At 41.3% G+C, this 17,158-nt stretch overlaps 1 protein-coding gene across 1 annotated transcript in view; it reads left to right on the top strand.

Annotated features, from left to right (window-relative positions):
• Nucleotides 1-12,344, top strand: part of LOC117458709 (ferroxidase HEPHL1-like) — a 39,842-nt gene extending 27,498 nt beyond the window's left edge. Inside the window, 9 exon segments of the mRNA XM_071205358.1 lie at nt 2,579-2,801; nt 2,918-3,057; nt 3,139-3,264; nt 3,387-3,493; nt 3,614-3,848; nt 11,047-11,186; nt 11,396-11,549; nt 11,673-11,707; nt 12,256-12,344. Coding sequence (XP_071061459.1) covers nt 2,579-2,801; nt 2,918-3,057; nt 3,139-3,264; nt 3,387-3,493; nt 3,614-3,848; nt 11,047-11,186; nt 11,396-11,549; nt 11,673-11,707; nt 12,256-12,261 — 1,166 coding nt within the window. The 3' untranslated portion in view covers nt 12,262-12,344.
• Nucleotides 12,345-17,158: the final 4,814 nt, after the last annotated feature.

The raw sequence follows: 17,158 nt of genomic DNA, 5'->3' as shown, positions 1-17,158 counted from the left end.
ATCATCTAAATAAAATTCAAGACTGCCTCAAGGACTTAAAAACGTGGATGACCTTAAACTTTTTGATGTTAAACACGACCAAAACTGAAGTTATTGTACTTGGCCCGAAGAATCTACGAAACAAATTATCTAAAGACATACTAACTATGGATGGCATTAATTTGGCCTCCAGTGAGACTGTAAGGAATCTTGGTGTTATATTTGATCAGGATTTATCCTTTAACGCCCACATAAAATCAATTTCAAGGACCGCCTACTTCCATCTACGTAACATTGCAAAAATCAGGCATATCTTGCCTCAAAACGATGCAGAGAAACTAGTCCATGCATTTGTTACTTCTAGGCTGGATTATTGTAACTCTTTATTATCAGGGAGTACCAAGAAGTCAATCAAGTCGCTTCAGCTGATTCAAAATGCTGCGGCTCGTGTACTAACCAGAGTTAGGAAAAGGGACCACATTACTCCTGTTCTGGCTGCCTTACACTGGCTCCCTATAGAACACAGGATAGAATTTAAAATTCTTCTTCTCGCCTACAAAGCCCTTAATGGGCAGGCGCCATCTTACCTTAAAGAACTCATTATACCCTACTGTCCTACTAGGGCATTGCGTTCCAAGAATGCAGGGTTGTTGGTTGTTCCTAGAATCTTTAAAAGTACAATGGGAGCCAGAGCCTTTTCTTATCAAGCTCCACATTTGTGGAATCAGCTTCCAGTTTGTGTTCGGGCGGCAGACACCCTATCCGTTTTTAAGAGTGCGCTTAAGACCTTCCTTTTTGATAAAGCTTATAGTTAGGGCTGATTAGATTCAGCCCCTAGTTTTGCTGATATAGGCTTAGTTTGTCGGGGGACATCTTACTTCTTCCTTCTCTCTGTCTATACCCGTGTACACTCATGTTCCGATTAACCCAGCTTCCCCAAATGTCTTTCTTTTTGGTGTCTATATACGCTGGGATCCGGAGTCATGGATGATCCTGCGGTCCTGTGTCCTGGATCGCGAGCGCTGGATCTTGAGTCGTGGCTGTGGTCCTGGATCATAGGTCCTGGATGGATATCCTCGTGGATTCATCTTCCTATTATACACACATGCATTTGGACTACCTATGTTGCAAATGTATTATCTTTTCAATTTACACACGGCATCTATTGCACGTCTGTCCGTCCTGGGAGAGGGATCCCTCCTCTGTTGCTCTCCCTGAGGTTTCTCCCATTTTTCCCTTTAAACTGGGTTTTCTTTGGAAGTTTTTCCTTGTACGATGTGAGGGTCTAAGGACAGAGGGTGTCGTATTGTCATACTGATATTCTGTACACACTGTGAAGACCACTGAGACAAATGTAACATTTGTGATATTGGGCTATATAAATAAACATTGATTGATTGATTGATTGACTTTGTGTTTAAGTGATTTGATAATCAAAGGTAGGCCCAAGTCATTTTCAATGTGGGCCGCCGTGCCGACTTAATTCATTTGTAATTGTTACTTGGCTTTGGGTGCCCTGTCATGATAGGTGTTTATATAAATTGTGTTGTTTTGTGTGGTAGAGGGTCGCTGTCATTGATGCGTTTTGCACCCCGGGCCGCTGTTTTGATATTCCGCTGAAGTATATGCTGAGACGTAGTAACTCTTGTTTTTTTTTCAGGGGGGGATGAGAGGGCCTAGGTATAAAAGTCACAGCTCGCCACCGTTAGTATGATAATAATATGACTTGTACTGTTACCACCGCCAATACAAATTGTGCATTTGACGTTAAGATATTGTATGCTAATTTATACAATAGAAAGTTGAGAATGGAGTCCAAAGATCAATAAGGTTAAAATTATAGGCCATATTGAATGTTGAAGTCACCTTTTAAAATCCTCGTCATGTTTTTCTTAGGCATGACTAATATATTCTGAAAAGAATAATAATGTCTGTCTGATGTGTTTTTTCTTTAAAGGGTTAAATCAACAAATGAATAGGCTAAATAAATCAGACTCTATGAAAATAAAAAATATTTATTTTCAAACAAACATAATTCTGCACACTTAAGCTTAAACCTTAACGATGAATGAAACTCATTTTTAAATGGATGGTGACTTCAAGACTGCCCAAATAGCACAGAACACTTTAATATTGTGTAGTTAAGTATTTTTTTCTGGTATCAGTATCAAAACAGGCTGGTTACTTTCGTTTTTTAATCTGTGTTTGGTGGCGTGATCATTATTAGTCATCGCGTGCCTATTTATTTTTTAACACGATCCGTGTATCCATCATTTCCTGGTCTTCTCTAAAGAAGAGGGACCAATGACAACTCTGTCATTTTGCCGTTGTTCAGCATCAACACATTAATTAGCTAACAATGTCTTTATTGTTCTATTAATATAAAGTGAGGTCAGTTACTCTTTAAAACAGTTGTTAGTTATGGGTACTTTTGACTTAAGTACATTTTGAAGCCCTTCTTTACTTTTACTTTGGTAAAAGTAGAAGTACTGACTAAACTTCTTTACTTGAGTATTTTTAAACACGATTATCTATACTTCTACTTGAGTAAAGGATATGTGTACTTTTGCCATCTCTGATCCCCTTTATTCATTCTCAGGTGTGCACGAGGTGAGCTGCAGCGTGACGGACCACTTCTCAGCCGGCATGAGGCAGCAGTACAGAGTGGACCTCTGTCCCCGACACAAACTAGAGCTCACATACAAAGGAGGAGGGCCGACCAAGATTGTGCAGTATTTTATAAGTGCTGATGAAATAGTGTGGGACTTCTCACCCAACAGAGACTGGGAGATGGAGATACACCACGGCACATTAGAAGACAGGTATGTCGTAAGATAATTGTAGGATGATGTATTTCAGAGTGGATGCTGGAGCCTGTGATTAGTGGTGTGACGTATTACTGTTTATTAATGGAAGAAAATTGTTACATGTCTCCCAGTCCAGGCAATATGTTTGTTGAGAGGGGGGGAAACAAAATTGGCTCTCGCTATAAGAAGGTGGTGTACAGAGAATACACCGATGAAAGCTTAACTGTTAAGAAGAAACGACAGCCAGAACAACAACACTTGGGAATTATGGGTAAGCTTAGCTGTTCTTCATGCCTTTTTTTTCAACCAAAGAAACGACCGTAGGAGACACAGATTTTCTCTTCCCCTGTAGGTCCAATAATCAAAGCAGAGGTAGGAGAGCAGATCGTGATCACTTTCAAGAACAACGCAAGCAGGCCGTACTCGATAAGTGCACATGGAGTGAAGGCCAGCGGTGCACACATTCCTGTCAAACCTGGTGAGTCACATTTGACAAGAAAACTACAATGTTTGCTGCTGCTCTCAAACTAAAGGGTGGAAACACTGGCCTTTTCTCAGAAGTAATGATTTGTCTGGTTTTATGTCTTCCTTTGCCTCTAGGTAATATATTGGTGCTGACATGGGATGTTCCTAACAGCTCTGGTCCAGGGGTCTCCGATCCTAACTGTATATCTTATGCATACTACTCCAATGTGGACTTCATTAAGGTACATACTTCCTGTATACATTCACATGGAAGCAAATAAGTCACTGTTTGTGTGTTTTAATGGACATTTTGAAGAGTGGAAGATGTTTCTGACAGGGCAGATTCCTCTGTTTATCTTCAGGATCTGTACAGTGGTCTTCTGGGGCCTCTGGTGATCTGCAGGCCGGGGACTCTGCAGCGAGGCGAGGGGCCCGACAGACAGAGGGATGACGTGGAGAAGGAGTTCGCTCTGCTCTTTATGGTGCATGACGAAAACCAGTCCTGGTACTTGGACGAGAACATCAAAACATACCTCGGTGCTGACCCCGATACCTTAACACGAGATGAAGACTTTCAGGAGAGCAACAAGATGCACGGTAAGAGATAAGAAGAGAGGCACGGAGAGTAAAAGTGTCTTAAACAGTCGTTAAAGAATTTCAGAGGGCTTCACAAGTCAACAAACACAATTGGCAATGTAAAAACAACAAACGTATCTTACAAGATCAATGTGAAAATACCAATTTAAAAAGCAACATGACACAAATGCAAGAGTACGCTGTACTAAAAATGAAAGTCTTTAACCTCCTCTTAAATGTGTGGACACTGTCTGCCTGCCTAATCGCCACTGGAAGTTGATTCCAGAGGAACGGGGCTTGGTAGCCGAAAGCTCTAGCACCTGACCTTTTTTTGTGGACGCTGGGAACCACCAACAGACCTGCACTCTGTCATCTTAATGCCCTAAAGGGGCAATAGGAGATTAAAAGATCCTGTAGGTAGGATGGTCCCTGACCATTTAGCTCTTTGTATGTGAGTAAAAGTATTTTAAAATCAATCCTGGACTTAACTGGTAGCCAGTGCAATGCTGCTAAAACAGGAGTGATGTGGTCCATCTTTTTCGTTCCTGTTAAAACTCGTGCTGCAGCATTTTGTATGAATTGAAGGGTCTTTAATGATGAGTTCGGACAGCCTGATAAAAGGGAATTGCAATATCGCCTGGAGGTGATAAAAGCATGGATTAGTGTTTCTGAATCGTTGTGATTTAGGATGTGCCTGATTTTTGCAATATTCCGTAGATGGAAGTAGGCAGTCCTTGAAATTTGCTTTATATGGGATTTAAAAGACAAATCCTCGTCAAAAATAACACCGAGATTTTTTACCGTGGTGCTGGAGGTCATGGTAATACAATTCGAAGAAATTATGTTGTTGGACAGTTCGTTCGGAAGGTGTTTTGTCGGAGTTTAATAATAGAAAGTTGCTGGTCATCCATGTCTTTATGTCTGTGAGGCATTCTTGCAGTTTTACTAATGGAAATTGTACATCTGGTTTAATTGATAGATACAATTGTGTATCATCTGCATAACAATGAAAATTGATGGAGTTATGCTGCGTTCACACCGGACGCGATGCGAATATTCGCTTCGCTCTAATCCCTCCTATCGCATCGCTCTAGTCTAATGCTGCGTTCACACCGGATGCGAATATTCGCTTCGCTCTAATCCCTCCTATCGCATCGCTCTAGTCCAGGGATCACCAACTACATTTGTCCAAGGGCCGAAATGTAACCAATAGACACTATCGCGGGCCAGCAAATTTTATATAGCCCAGAAGTTTATAAATAGTATTCAGATTACTTTTGGAATACTTTCTTTTTCCATAACAGATGGGTATGTTTTGGTGCACAGGAGACACTTATTTTACTGTTTTCATGGCTTATCAAGAACTCAAACACAAAATCTTGGTGTCATTCTCAACAGCTCTCTCATCTGCGCCCCACATAAAAAACATCACCCGGACTGCATTCTTTGTACTGTCTTAAAACCTTTCCTTGGAATATGTTATGAATTGTAAGGTGTCCTTGGGTGCTTTGAAAGGCGCCCCTAAATAGAATGAATTATTATTTATTATCTGAAACGATGTAATCACTTTTAAAACTTTTTCCAGTCACTTGCCCCATGCATTCAGCAGCAGCAGGCCATTCACTTTGATTTCATCCCGTTATGAAATGTCATCATTTCGACAATAAAGAAATGCTACATAAACGTTATCTTGCACATTTTATCTAACCATCTCCGTTTCTAACTTTCAATATATTTTAAAAGAGATCTCTCTCTCTCATCTGCATGCGGGGGCGGGGCCTCACAGACACACTGCATCTCTCTCGCTCACAGACATGCTGCAGCAGTGCAGTGTGCACACAGTTCTGCCGGTAATGAATATTACATTTTGTGAGGAAACTTTTCCACCAATAATTCCAATAAGTATTCCAAAATGTATTCACTTCAGGTTACGAAAGTAACTGTAATCAGATTACTCGTATTTCAAATGTAACGCCAGCTGAATACAGTTAGCCTACTTGATTTTTGTATTCTGATTACGTAACGCCGTTATGTATTCCGTTACAACCATAGACTGTATATATATATTACAACCCAACCCTGCTTCTAGGCTACTGTCCCGCAGCTCCCTCCTCTCTGTTGGACTCTGTCGCAGCGGGGCTACTGCTGTGGTGCGGAGCGCATTAACCAGACTCTTCACAACGAAGGATCACTTCTTCTTCAGGGGAGGGAAGGTTTCGCAGTACGCAGTCTACTGTCCCGCAGCCGCTGCCTCTCTGTTGGACTCCGGTACTGCACCTTACTCACGAGACGTTTTAAACAAAGAAATGGGTGGGGGGCGAACGCAGTAACCACTCCGCCAACGCCACAGTCACCCCCGTCGTGCGGGCCGGATGAGAATGTCTGGCGGGCCGGATGTGGCCGGCGGGCCGCCAGTTGGTGGTCACTGCTCTAGTCTAATGCTGCGTTCACACCGGATGCGATGCGAATATTCGCTTCGCATTCCAATGGCTCAAGTTTCACCGCGGCTTGCAGTTTCACCGCGGCTTGCAGTTTCACCGCGGCTTGCAGTTTCACCGCGGCTTGCAGTTTGTTTTATCGTGTCATTCAAAACAGACATACCGTTGACAGCCACAACGATCATCTCTTCCATCTTTACAACTGATCAACAGCAGCACGTCAGAGGGAATCCCAACGCTGATTGGCTTCCGCGAGAACGCGTCACGTGAATGTGACGCTTGAGCTGAAAAAATTGAACTCTCGCGTTTGACGCGGCACCGTTCAATCGCGTGATTCGCGCCACGTCCACCGCTTCATGCTCGCCGTCGGAGCGAATTCGCGTCTGTCTGCGTCTCTGCATTGACTTTAATCTGTGGAACCTCAGCTTTAATCGGGTATCTTGTATGTGCAGCTACGATAAGTAATAAGGGTACTTTTATCTTGAGTTCTGTGCCAAAGTCCGTTAGCATTTTTCGCTCAGGGGTCATTTAGATGCTTCTTATGAGACTTGTGTTTTGGTAAAAATGGTTTGTATCGTCAATTAGCTGAGATTATTTCCGTTAATCTGGTATAACACATTAATAGGTTCTTAAATATTAAGATCCCCTGAGACAGTGTCGTGAAAAAAAAAGTAAAGTACCCGCCGGGACCTTAACAGGTTAAAAAAAACGCAATATATATCGCAGGGGAACAAAAAACCGCAATGTCAGTTTTTTTCCAATATCGTGCAGCCCTAAGTCATCATATTTAATACAGGTTAGGGATGTTCCGATCACCTTTTTTTGCTTCAGATCATTTGATTTTGACAATCTGCCGATACCGATTTTTCCCAATCCGATCTTTATGCAATGCATTAAGAGAAAAAAGGTAACAGATAACGGCTCGTCATCCAACGCAATGAATTCAGCTATCTTGGCTGTTATTTCTTTGGCTTTTTCACTGTTCTGGGGCAGTTTCTCTGAAAGTGTGGGTTGTTTCAGTGCCGTTACCTGAGTGGCCGCTGTGTACTCGTCGTGTTGTTGTTGGTGTTTGTTTCTCAGGTGGCGTATTCGATTGGTCGTGTTGAACGTAGCTCTGTTCTTTCCACCACGCGGAACCTCCGCCTTGCAAACATTGCATCTGGCTGTTACACTGCCTTCGCTTTCAATTTTATAATACTTCCAAACTCCTGGCATTTTCTCTGTCCCGACTCCCGAGTCACCAGCTGAACGTAGCCTCTCGTTAGCTTACTGCTACTATTACGGCCTGTCTACACTACAGGCATCGAAAAATGCTTTCAACGCTTCGCCCATTCATTTGAATGGGGTGACTTAGAAGATTTTTAAACTTCGCCGAACTGCATTGTGGGGAGCATGGCTTTCCAAGCATCACGAGCATCTATCGGCATCAAAAGTTGAACAATGTTCAACTTTTGATGCTCGATGCTTGGCATCAGCCAATCAAATCCCGCGTATGCAAATCTGACAGTACAAGCGCTAGCCAATCAAACCGCGTGTATGCTGGGAGAGACTACGCAGGTCATTTCCTCATATTCAAAAAATGGAGGGAAAATTCATTATAGCGCTAGTGAATCACCCGGTGCTGTATGATCGGTCTCTGTTCATCTACCGGGATACAAACCGGAGGAGCGAGGCATGGAGGGAGGTGGCAGAGACAGTGGGTGAAACTGGTAGGTTTTCGCCTGTTTGGGGATTTTATATCCAGTTTACTTCGTTTTAACATTGCTATTGCTTTGTATGCCGGGGGCGGGCGAGAGATTCCCGATTGGTTGTTTGTCGCCTTGGGCGCGAGAAATCGCCAAGCCTCAGACACGCCCAGCTTCAAGATTTGTTGATGCCTGTAGTGTAGACGGGCCGTTAGACACTGCGCCCACTCTGTTGCCAGATTTGAGAGAAATAAGCAACCAGGTCTATGAAAACAAGCCTAAAAGAAGCAACACATACATGATGTTGTGTAACTTTAAACCAAAACTATGGCCTCAGGATGACTTTAAGACGTGAACATGGTCATTTTTGTTTTATAAAATTATAAAAATATTTTATAAAAGAAAAAAATTCCCGATCCCCAATTTTTTTCTTCCGATCTTTTGAAAATCACGTGATCGGCTCCGATCCCCATCAGGTGATCGGATCGGGACATCTCTAATACAGGTGTATTAATTAGGGGTGCAATTTCCTTGAACAGCTTGGATGGAACAGGGTCTAAGATACAGGTAGATGCTTGAGAGCAGTGATTCTCAAACTTTTTTCAATAATGTACCCCCTTTGAAAAAGAAATTCAGCCAAGTACCCCCTGATCAGCAATGCCTATATAAAGAGGTACAGTGCTGCACCATTGGTGTCTGATTTATTAAAACAAGAACCTTGTAACTGAGAAACACTTAAATGCTACATTTCAAATGTTTACAATCATCACTAAATTCATGGCAAACCAATTTTAACATCATGCAATAACACTAAGACGACATAAGTTGTACTTACAATTTAGTGAGAAACATGGGCTTGTGCTTCACTGAGGATCTTTGTTATTCTCAGTGACGGGAAGGCCACTGCAGTTATTAAACTTCGCGTTTTGAAATATGTGTAACTCTGTTAATATAAAACCTACACTGCTCAAACTTCCTTACTTTTTTTTTTCATTAACATAAAATAAATCTCACGTACCCCCTGCAGTACTCCAACATACCCATAGGGGTTCGCGTACCCCCATTTGAGAACCACTGCTTTAGAGGATGTAATAATTGAATTTAGTTGGTTTTGGTCTATAGGAGAGAAGCACTCTAAGTATATGTCCGGTGTTAAGGGTGATTCAGTGCTGGCTAAGGGTACAGGTGTAGGTGGTGGTTTATTTTGTCCCTGAGTTATAATTGTATCATTTAAAGAAGTTCATAAAGTCATTACTACTGATGGATGTAGGAATAGAAGACTCAATGGAGCTGACTCTCGGTCAGCCTGGCTACTGTACTAAAAAGAAACCCGGCATTGTTTTTATTTTCTTCTATTAGGGAGGAATAATAAGCTGCTCTGGCAGTGCATAGTGCCTTCTTATATTTTTTAAGGTTATCAAGCCAGAGTAACCGAAATTCTTCATGCTTGGTGGAGCGCCATTTCCTTTCAAGTTGCCTTGTCCTCTGCTTTATTATGCGTGTTTCATTGTTATGCCATGGAGCTAGTCTTCTTAGTTTAATTTTAAAAGGGGCAATAGAGTCCAGTGTAATTTGTAGCGCCCCTGTAACACTATCAATCATATGATCTATTTGGGGGGGCATAAGGTTAGTAAAGGAGTCCTCCCTTGGACTGTGAGATGCTAATGAGCTAAGCACTGATGGAATTTTTTCCATAAATGTTGCTACAGCAGAATCTGAGATTTATTTTGTAGGCATTCTTATGCAGTGGCTTATAGTCTAATAACAGAACACCAAAAGTTATTAAGTAGTGATCAGATAAAACAGGGTTATGAGTACTGACTGATAGATGCTCGATTTGAATACCATATGTTAGGACAAGGTCAAGGGTGTGGTTGAAACAGTGGGTTGGTTGATGTACATTCTGTATAAAACCAATTGAATCTACTAATGAGGTAAAAACAATATTGAGGCTATTATTCTCAACATGAATATTAAAGTCACCCACAATAATGACTTTATTGGTTTTAAGGACTAAACTTGATAACAATTCTGACAATTCAGATCTGAATTCAGAATAAGGGCCCGATACACTGTGACAATTAATATTGGCTGAATTGTTTTCCAAGTTGGGTGCAAAAGACTAGGAATCAGTCTTTCGAAAGAGTTATAGTTTTGTTTTGATTTTGTATTTATGAGAAGACTTGAGTCGTAGATGGCTGCGACTCCACCTCCTCGACCAGTGACTCTAGCAACATGAGTATTTATGACTGGGTGGAGTGGCTTCATTTATGTGTCACATATTCTTCATGTCGCAACCAGGTTTCAGTGAGGCAACATAAGTCAATCTGTCTGTTATTAGGTCATTAACTAATGCAGCCTTAGATGACAAATATCTGATGTTTAACAGTGCACAATTAATTGTCTTGTTGCATTCATGTACTTTTGGTGTTCACTTTTTATGAGGTTTTTGTGTAGAATTCCTCTTTGTATTTGCCTTGTTGGCACTGGGTAGAGCTGGCGAGCAGGATTGGGAGTGTCTGTGGCGGAAAAATAGAGATGATGCATTCAGGGTCAGTGACCGTTGTGACTAGCGCTGGGGTGGGGTTACTTGTTAGACGCTTTTATCCAAAGCGACTTACATACTCAACACTGTGGGCAATCCCCACAGGAGCAATTTGGGGTGAAGTGTCATGCCCAGGGACACAACGACATGCTGACTGTAGTGGGGGTTTGAACCTGTGACCATCTGACCCCAGACCAAGGCTCTATCCACTGCGCCACACGCCTCGTGTATTTTCAAATTCTAGCGATCTCGAGCCGGTTTCTCAAACTTACTACCTTTAATAGTCAGGCACGAGGAATTATGCCAACCAAGGCTGTGTATTTAAAAGTAATACAATATTTGATCCAATTTAAATAATTTATTATGAAATTTGCCTCTGAATTGTTTCAAATTCATGACGAGGGTTTTCCTAAACTAAGAAGTCTAAATTACAATTTTCCTATTACACTTTTCTGCATGTCTCTCTGATTCTATACGATGAAAAAGATTATATTTAACGTGAGGGAAATGTTGATGGTCTCTATCTCTATTTGTCACTGTGTCTACTGAAGGGATCAATGGCCTGGTGTACGGTAATCTCCATGGACTGGTGATGACCCGCGGCCAGAAAGTAGACTGGTATCTGCTGGGCATGGGCACCGAAGTGGACATGCACACTGTGCACTTCCACGCTGAGACTTTCACCTACAAGGTAACCACCAACATCACAACATATGATCATATATTTACTCTAAATTAAAACGCTACCAGAACAATTATGTCTCTGTAAATGTTGGACACACAATATATACTGCTCTGGTTTAAATCCAATAATGAAAGGATGATAGTGTGTTGTTGTTTTTGGGTTTAACACTTCTACATGCCCAGACAGAAAGTGTGTGTTTGTGTGTGTATATATAGACGGACCATGTGCATCGTGCAGACGTCTTCGATCTCTTCCCCGGAACTTTCCAGACAGTGGAGATGGTTGCTGGGAACCCGGGGACTTGGTTACTTCACTGTCACGTGACTGACCACATCCACGCTGGCATGGAGACCACCTTCACCATCAAGGGTATGTAGAGCATGCATTGTGTCTAAATGGTGGCACACATGCTTGTGCATTAAGATAATTGAATCATGTACATTGAAATCCGGAGAATTTGTGAAATCTCACTTTTGTATGTATATCTTCAAGATCTTTCCAGAAAATTCCAGAAAACTCATCGCATGGTAAGATGTATCCTTATTTCAATACAAATATTCAGTCTAATATTTAATATTCCATCTGTCACATACTTATGTAAATATAATACCTTGCTTTATATCTTGTTATGTATATTTTCTACTTGTTTATTTCTTGTCTTTTAATTTGTATGTACAATGCCACGTCTTTTTATGCTGCTGCAACGCAAACATTTCCCAAATTAGGATCAATAACGTTCTGTTTTACAAGAGAATACAAAAATATTATAATTTCATATCAAAATAAAAATAAATCAATGGCGGTCTGGAACTGTTGACAATATACAGTACTATCTACATTTCCCATACGCAATAGAATGGCTAGTTACACATTTTGTTTTGATGACATGAGTAGTAAAAAGGCAAAAACATGCACACAACTGGGATAGTCTTTAAAGAATATTAGATACTGTATATAGTCAAGACTTTAGCAAAACCATTACATTCTCTTGTCTAGTTCAACGTAGAAAAGGGGAACAGCATGTGACAGGCTTTTCTGGCTTCCTGTTTAACTTAAGTTCTGTTTCTTGTTGCAGCGATAGGAACTGAAGGCTCCTTAAGGACACTGCTGCTCTCGCTGGCTCTCTGCCTCATGGCTGTAGGTGGACTGCAATAATGAAGGGACTCAACCCGCGGGGTCTTAAAAAGTCTTACATTTGATAATCTGAATGTATGGCCTTAAAAAGGTCTTAATGACCAAAAAAATAAGGAAGGTCTTAAAAATGATCGGATTTGAAAGGTACTTCTGTGTAGCGAACGCGTCTAAATATGTTTTGGGGGAAATGTCCGGGCTGCAAAGTAACCAGTACGGTAAAAGCCTTTCAGTTCCCCCCCAACAATTTGTATTGAAATAAATCAACATGGAACCAGTAATCACTAACTTTGTTTCCCCCGGCCCCTTATTGGAGAACACCCAGCTAGTAACCCAGCCAGCGCCATATAGACTCTGGACTATATCAGCGCCATATATATGGCTCTCTGGACTATATCTATATGGCGCTGAACCCAGCAATCAAGCTTCAGCTAGCGGCAGTCGTATCTTCAAATCTACTTATAAATATGGGGAAGTGTAAGTTCCACCGCATTTGGTTGGAAAACATCGAATTTAGTGCTTGGTTGAAACCAGTGGAGGGAACGTGTTTGAAGCCCGCTGCACCTTTTGCAAAAATAAATTAGCGCTTGTTTTGCTAATGTAACTTCTGTTAGACAGCTATAGGCCTATGCCATACATTTTTGCATACATTCACAGTAAATATGTATTCAGTATGATAGCTGTCTAACAGAAGTTAAATCCATGTCTCACTTATTCTGACAATGTACTTAACCCCATATAAAAGAACCCAATAAAGAGTTGTTAAATAATAGTGAAGTCACGTTGTAATAACAATAACTGTCAAGTTTCCTGGGTTTGTTGGGTGTATTCCCCACTTGAAAAGGGATGAGGCGTCTACCGGACTTTGGGAACAGAATTTCACTCCAGTGACAAAGCTTATTTTCAATATTTTTTATTTTGATGTAGAAGTTCACTTTATGCAATGTAAATAAAGCGGATTCTCTTAACTTGACTTTTCTGGAAATGTTGACAAATCAAGTTAATTATTATTTTTAAACTAGAAACTATTATTTCCCCGTCTTTCACAGAGGTATTCAATGAATAAAATAAGACTTTACTATTTACGCTTCTAAATCAAATGGATTCTTTAGAAGACATTTACTACTTCTAAACAAGAAAGCTTCCTTCTAAGCTAAATAAACAGTGCGTCTAAACTCTCTCTGCCGCACCATTAACGCAGCACATTTAAACCACACAAACAATGCTGCGCTGCGCCGCTCGCGCTCTAACAAGACACGTGCATACACGCAAACAATTCAACAGAACATTCGCCAGCGGCTCTGTGGAGCTCTCACAGCATGATGGATGTTCTTACCGGCTGCCTGTCCTGACTCAGTAGAGGTGCCTTCCGTCTACTAGGATCGCACACAGCTACTATTTAAACCCTCCTTGAGGATGCAGCACTGGGCTCTGTAATTAGGGTGATTACACCCAGCTTGCCAGAGGAGGCAGGACTGCCTGCGATCATTACACCTGTTGTCTATCCTATTAATTGGTGGTTTTGTCTTTAAATTAAACATATTTGTAGCGTTTATGATTTAAATTCTGAATAAAGTTAAGATATTTTGTTATTCTATGTATCCATATCTATTAATATTCGACTACTTCTAATCTGTTTTTTATTTTATATTTATTAAAGCCCTAGGCTCTGTTTGACTTTACAATAACTCATCTCTCTCTCGTTTTATTTTTGAGCTTTGTCAAAAGCCACTGTGTCAATGTTGTCCTACTTGGGTTGCCGTCCGGAGTTGTCCAATATGGCGGACCATCTCGCACATGCGCACTGCAGATCGGGCAGATCGGGTAGTGACAGTAGCCTAGCAGAGTGGACAAATTGCTGTTAGCTGACAGTGAGGCATGTCCATCAAAGTGACCACGCCCTAATTTATGCAAAAACTTTAAGACCTAATATAAATAAAAGGGTCGTGTTAGAAAACAATTCACTCACAGATTCATAATCATGAAGGTGGAATCTAACTATCGATAATAATATGTATTGCATCCATGGGTAGAAACATGTTTTTTTTCTGCTGTAAAGTTGGGCATTTTAACATGGGTCTATGGAAATTGCTCCTTTCTGCAGCCAGTCCCTAGCGGCCCATGTATGAACTGCAATGTGTGGCACTTCCGTATTGGCGTCCCGGCTGTTCCCCAGAGTTTGCCGCTTGCATGTAACATGCAAGTCAGTTGAAACAATCTTAAATTGGCATGACGTTGAAGTTGTGCGACCCTGCTGCTGTACTGGCTTGTAGTTCGTTTATAGCATAACGTTAGCATTTTGCGACTAGATTTAAGATAAAAAAATTATAAAAGAAGGGTAGACATGTGGAGATTATCCTGCTGAACAAAACGTGATCCCTCTCTTAAATGTGTGTCAACCACAGACCTTATTTCGAGATATTTTCCAAAATCCTATGGAGAATTTGCATTGGTTTTTCACGAAGGAACCGGAAGAAGTTTACTTCCGGGTTTTACGACGCGTCACTGCGGTCACTGACACATCCAGTCATTAATTTGTTCAATGCACTTACTCAGTATTTGAATTGGAGCATCGTCTCCTGGTGAAATGGTTACGTAAATGTGCGTCATCTGCATAGCTATGGTAACTTATTTTGTTGTTCTTCATTATCTGAGTAGCATGTATAGACGTTAAAGAGAAGAGGCCCCAAGATTACAAATATTACACACCAGAAAACACAGAAATAAACATACAGTAGGCTATAAACAATTAAAGGGATAATTGGGAAGGCATTACAAATGTAAATATATTTTAAATAATAAAACAATCACAGGTATCTAGGGAAGAGGGACTTCTCTCCACAAAATGTGAATGCCCATGTGGAGAATGGAAATGCAGTCATGCGGCTGCATTAGCCATCTTTGCCATCCACACTTTCAGCTGCACTGACACCCCCTGTCAGTGGAAGAAGCCAAAGGCAGCTAAACGTACGCATTCAGTGGAGGAGCTATTTCCTCCAACCAATAAGTCATTCAACCCGCTGACAAGAGAGCCCACCTCCGAAGATCGTGACTGGCTGAGGGGCAGACTCGGGGGCAGGTTCTCAGGAATTTCATGGCTTCTCTCCCCCGAGCCAGAAGAGGAACACTACAGCTTGGAAACACTTACTGTTCCTGAAATTCTCAAATCTGTTGGGCATCAGGGACCTGAGTCAATTGTGGCAAGCATGGCATTGTCTGAGGAGCAACAGAGGGCAATTCAGGTGGTTACCACTGGTCAGCGAACCAACCCAAACTGGCATTTGTTCAGGAAAGGAAGGTTGACTGGCAGCAACGTTGGAGCTGTCCTGAGGTCAAAGAGTGTGACTGCTTCCCTTATTGCCAGGGTGCTAGGGCAACAACAGGCCCTTGATGGTGTTTTGTCTGTACAGTGGGGGACTGAATGAATGTGAGGGCGTCAGGGCATTCATCACTGCAACCCAGATGCAGGTCCATGAGTCAGGTTTGTGGCTCTCCCAATCAGGAGTGTTGGGGGCATCTCCAGATGGTCTGGTAGGGTCTTTTGCTGTGCTGGAGGTAAAGTGTCCCTACAGAGCCAGGGAAATGACAATTAGTGAAGCATTGCAAATCAAGGGCTTCTGTGTCAGTAAGGAGGGAGAAACTTTCAGCCTGCGTGAGGAACATCCTTACTGGCACCAAGTGCAAGGTCAGCTTCACCTCACTGCAAGAAAGAAGAAATTAAAAAATTGTGAATCGTTTTTAATTTACATTTACTCGCCTTTGCAATGTTGTGGTTGTTAGAGTGTTAGGCTTTCTGTCAGCTCGTTTGTTGGGAAGATATAAAATATTAGTGTCATGGAAGTCACACCGTCACATATAAGAGCATTAAGACATACAGTACATAGGCTAAAACAAAACATCTAAAGATATAACCTTGCACTTTGTCTCGTGAACATTTTCACTATTTTGACATTTTTATAGATGAAAATTGAACTAAAGAAATAAATGGTAGATTAATCCATATTGAAAATAGGTGTCAGCTGCTACACTAAGTATAATAGTTATATTCATTAATTAATTAAGATATTACTGTATTGATCCCAATTTGGGAAATGTTTGTGTTGCAGCAGCATAACAAGAAAAACAAAATATAATTAAGCAATAGCTCACGACAGGCCGTGGTATATGCTCATTATATCACAGCTAAGGGGCGTGGTTCGGCCCGACGTGAAGCTAAACTAACGGTCATAATTTTTCTGCTTTGTTTTAAGACCCGCATCAGAAAGCTTTTGAATGGTGCTACTTTTCCAGTTGGTCTACCTGCTCTTCACGTAGCTCTGCATGTCGTCGTTTAGGTGCTTTTTTTTCTGGAGATAGGCACTCCTCAATCCACTCTTCCATAGTAAGACCTCCCCGGAGGTCGAAGTTAATCTTAAATGTTTCCATCTTATGCTTTGTAAATTTGTTCCGTAACGGAAGAAATGTAAATATATTTATAAAACTGACAAGTCAAATCAAGCAATCTGATTGGCCGATATTGTTTTTGCGGACCTCTTTGATTACAGATTTGAAAACATCGTTGCTTGCTTTAAAAGTAGCACAATTTATTATGTCAAACCTTGGAATGTATCTAGATATCCCTGCCCTAATGCCAAAGGAACTGCACACTGAATATGTTTTGCCGTTTGATGTCTATGTCTGGACCGCTGCGTAAAAAGGAGGGTTTCTGCCCCGTTACTTCTCCGCTGCTTTCTTGTTCCAGTATGTTTCAGCCCAACGGTATACTGTTTTTCTCAGAGGCGGAGGGATACTGACTTGTTGTGAAAAGTAACTTACAATTCTACCCGTGGTATACGCTCAGTATATCA

This window comes from Pseudochaenichthys georgianus, chromosome 14 (genome assembly GCF_902827115.2).
Source record: "Pseudochaenichthys georgianus chromosome 14, fPseGeo1.2, whole genome shotgun sequence".
NCBI lineage: Eukaryota > Metazoa > Chordata > Actinopteri > Perciformes > Channichthyidae > Pseudochaenichthys > Pseudochaenichthys georgianus.
The sequence above is the reverse complement of the archived record's forward strand: the minus strand, read 5'-3'. Positions and strand labels throughout refer to the sequence as shown.